The sequence below is a fragment of the Portunus trituberculatus genome, chromosome 37 (genome assembly GCF_017591435.1).
Source record: "Portunus trituberculatus isolate SZX2019 chromosome 37, ASM1759143v1, whole genome shotgun sequence".
NCBI classification, from domain to species: domain Eukaryota; kingdom Metazoa; phylum Arthropoda; class Malacostraca; order Decapoda; family Portunidae; genus Portunus; species Portunus trituberculatus.
The window spans coordinates 31,321,228-31,323,727 of record NC_059291.1 but is presented as its reverse complement, the minus strand read 5'-3'; the positions used below and the strand labels follow the sequence as shown (position 1 = coordinate 31,323,727).

Genomic DNA, 2,500 nt, shown 5'->3' with positions numbered 1-2,500 from the left:
TGTGTGTGTGTGTGTGTGTTTGGGTGTGTGCGTGGCAAGTTGAGCGCCCCGGGTCTTTGTGCCTCCCTCGCCCTAATTAATGAGCCCCCCAGCAATGGCCGTGTACCTGTGATGGTGAGGGACAGCATACCCCCCCTCGCCTCCCCTCCCATCCGCTCCCTCCCTTCCCCTCCCATCCCCTCCGCTCTCCACCCTCCCCTTCTCGTATCCCCTCCCCTCCTCTCCCATCCGCTCCCCTCCCCTCGTATCCCCTCGCCTTCCCTCCCTTCCCCTTCCCTCCCCTCCCCATCCTTCCTCCTTTCCCTACCCTTCCTTACCTTCTTGTCTGATGCGTGGTTGCCTGCTTGCATTCCTCACTGCTATGTATTTGTATTTCCATGCATGAATATCTTTTTGTTCATGTCTGGTGTGTGTTCTTACGTTTTAACATGTTCTGCCTCTGAACTTTAAGCGTGTTGGTGATAATGATAATGACAACAACAAAATGATCAGTGTTAATGATGATGATGATACTACTACTACTACTACTACTACTACTACTACTACTACTACTACTACTACTACTAATAATAATAATAATAATAATAATAATAATAAATGATAATAATAATGATGATGATGGTGATAGTAGTAGTAGTAGTAGTAGCAGTAATGATAATAAAAGTAATAGCAACAGCAATAAGTACGGCGAGGAATGATAGTGTTATTGTTGTTATGGTGGTGGTGGTGGTGGTGGTGATTATTAGTAGATGTAAAAAGAATTGTAGTGTAAAAGAAACTTCATTGTTTATTTGAGTGTTGCTTTGTTTTTACTGCCATGTTTTTACTTATTTTCTCTTTTGTTTATTTGCGTGCTGTGTTGAAAGTATCGTTTTCCTATTTTTGTGTGAACCCTTGCCGCGGTGTTCATTGCTCTCCGGGGATGCTGAAGACGTTACTCAGTGGACGTGTGAACGAGAACTCAAGACCAAGAATTCCCTCAAAAGAAAACTGAGTAATTCTGCTATTCACTAGTTTTCTTTGGAACACGAAAACTACAACTTTTTTGCAGCTTCTCTTGTTTTCTTAATTCCTTAAGTATTGTGACGCTTTTCCATATTTCTTCTGCTTATTATTTAATGATTTTATATAGCCTCAGAAACTTATGTTGGGATTGAAATAGTGAAGATTCTGGCCACAGACTCTTCCTAATGTAAATAAAATCGTCTAATCACACCCAAACTCATGGTAAAAATGCGTCCCAGTATTAAAGTGGTTGAGTTTTTATATTAGATCACTACAGAAACACTCCATGAATCTGTGTCCTCTTCGTGGAACAGGGTGTGAAGTGTTAGCAATGGTGAAAGCGGCGATGTTCGTAAGTGTGTTGTCTAACGTGAGTCTTTTTCTCCTCAGGGTCCATCATGTTCCATGTGCGGCGCCGTCCAGCAGACCATGGGCCGCGCAAACGTAAGAAGAAGCCTGTGAAGGGTGCCGGTGGTGGTCATGGCGGTGACCACGACCATCACCGCCCGCGGGATCCTCACTTCCTACCTGACAGGCTGCCCTTCCTCATCGAACTGGGCCCAGGTGAGTCTTGGAGAACGTGGATTGAGTTGTGTGAATATGTAGGTAGATGCTTGTGTCAGGTAAGTTAGTTATAATGATGGAGGTGGATGGCTAAAGGCGTAATGTAGCGGAGAGGATATTGGCTGAATATGAAAGTCAACATTATCAGGGGGACTGCTTAGTGCTGGAGGGCAAACACACACTGGATATGTGAGTAATAGGAAGCCTTGTCCAGATCCAGAATGACTGACTTCAAAAGGTAACAAGATCGCGAATGGGAACGGTGGTTTCTTGTTTCTTTTGGAAGAGTCTGCCTTGGTGTTCACTGAGGCACTTGGGTTGTTGGATTTGTGCACTCTGCCTTAGGTTTTGTGAAGGGACGCAGGGATCTTTGGCCTAACGTACCGTACATGATATCCTCGTGTTACATGAGTGATCTGCTTCATTATTCAAGAGCACACTGGTTCAAGCCGATGACGCGGGAGGGATGAGACGCAGTAGTAGTAATAGTAGTAGTAGTAGTAGTAGTAGTAGTAGTAGTAGTGATGGTGGTGGTGGTGGTAATAATAGTACTACTATTGTTATTATTATTATTATTATTATTATTATTATTATTATTATTATTAGTAGTAGTAGTAGTAGTAGTAGTAGTAGTAGTGGCAATATTTCTCTACTACTACTACTACTACTACTACTACTACTACTACTACTACTACTACTACTACTACTACTACTACTACTACTACTACTATGAATAATAATAACGTTAATACTGAGAGTGACGGCGAATCCTCCTCCTCTTCCTGTGTCGCCGGTGAGGTCAGTGTGGCACCGGGGTAGTGAGTACAAATGACCTCTTCTGTTTGCATTACCCACAAGCTGTATAAATCCTCCTCCATCCCTCCACATTACTATATACCACATTCCTCCATTATCTCCACCTGTTCCCCTC

General features: G+C 43.2%; 1 protein-coding gene across 2 annotated transcripts in view; it reads left to right on the top strand.

The window, feature by feature from the left end:
• LOC123514312 (afadin-like) overlaps positions 1–2,500 on the top strand; it is a 218,005-nt gene that overhangs the window by 123,745 nt on the left and 91,760 nt on the right. For both annotated transcript variants that reach the window (XR_006677567.1, XM_045272134.1), the window contains exon 9: positions 1,396–1,569. Coding sequence is in view for 1 of the 2 variants with exons in the window: in XM_045272134.1 (XP_045128069.1) it covers positions 1,396–1,569 (174 nt within the window). In the remaining variant the exon portion in view is untranslated. The remainder of the gene's footprint in view (positions 1–1,395; positions 1,570–2,500) is intronic.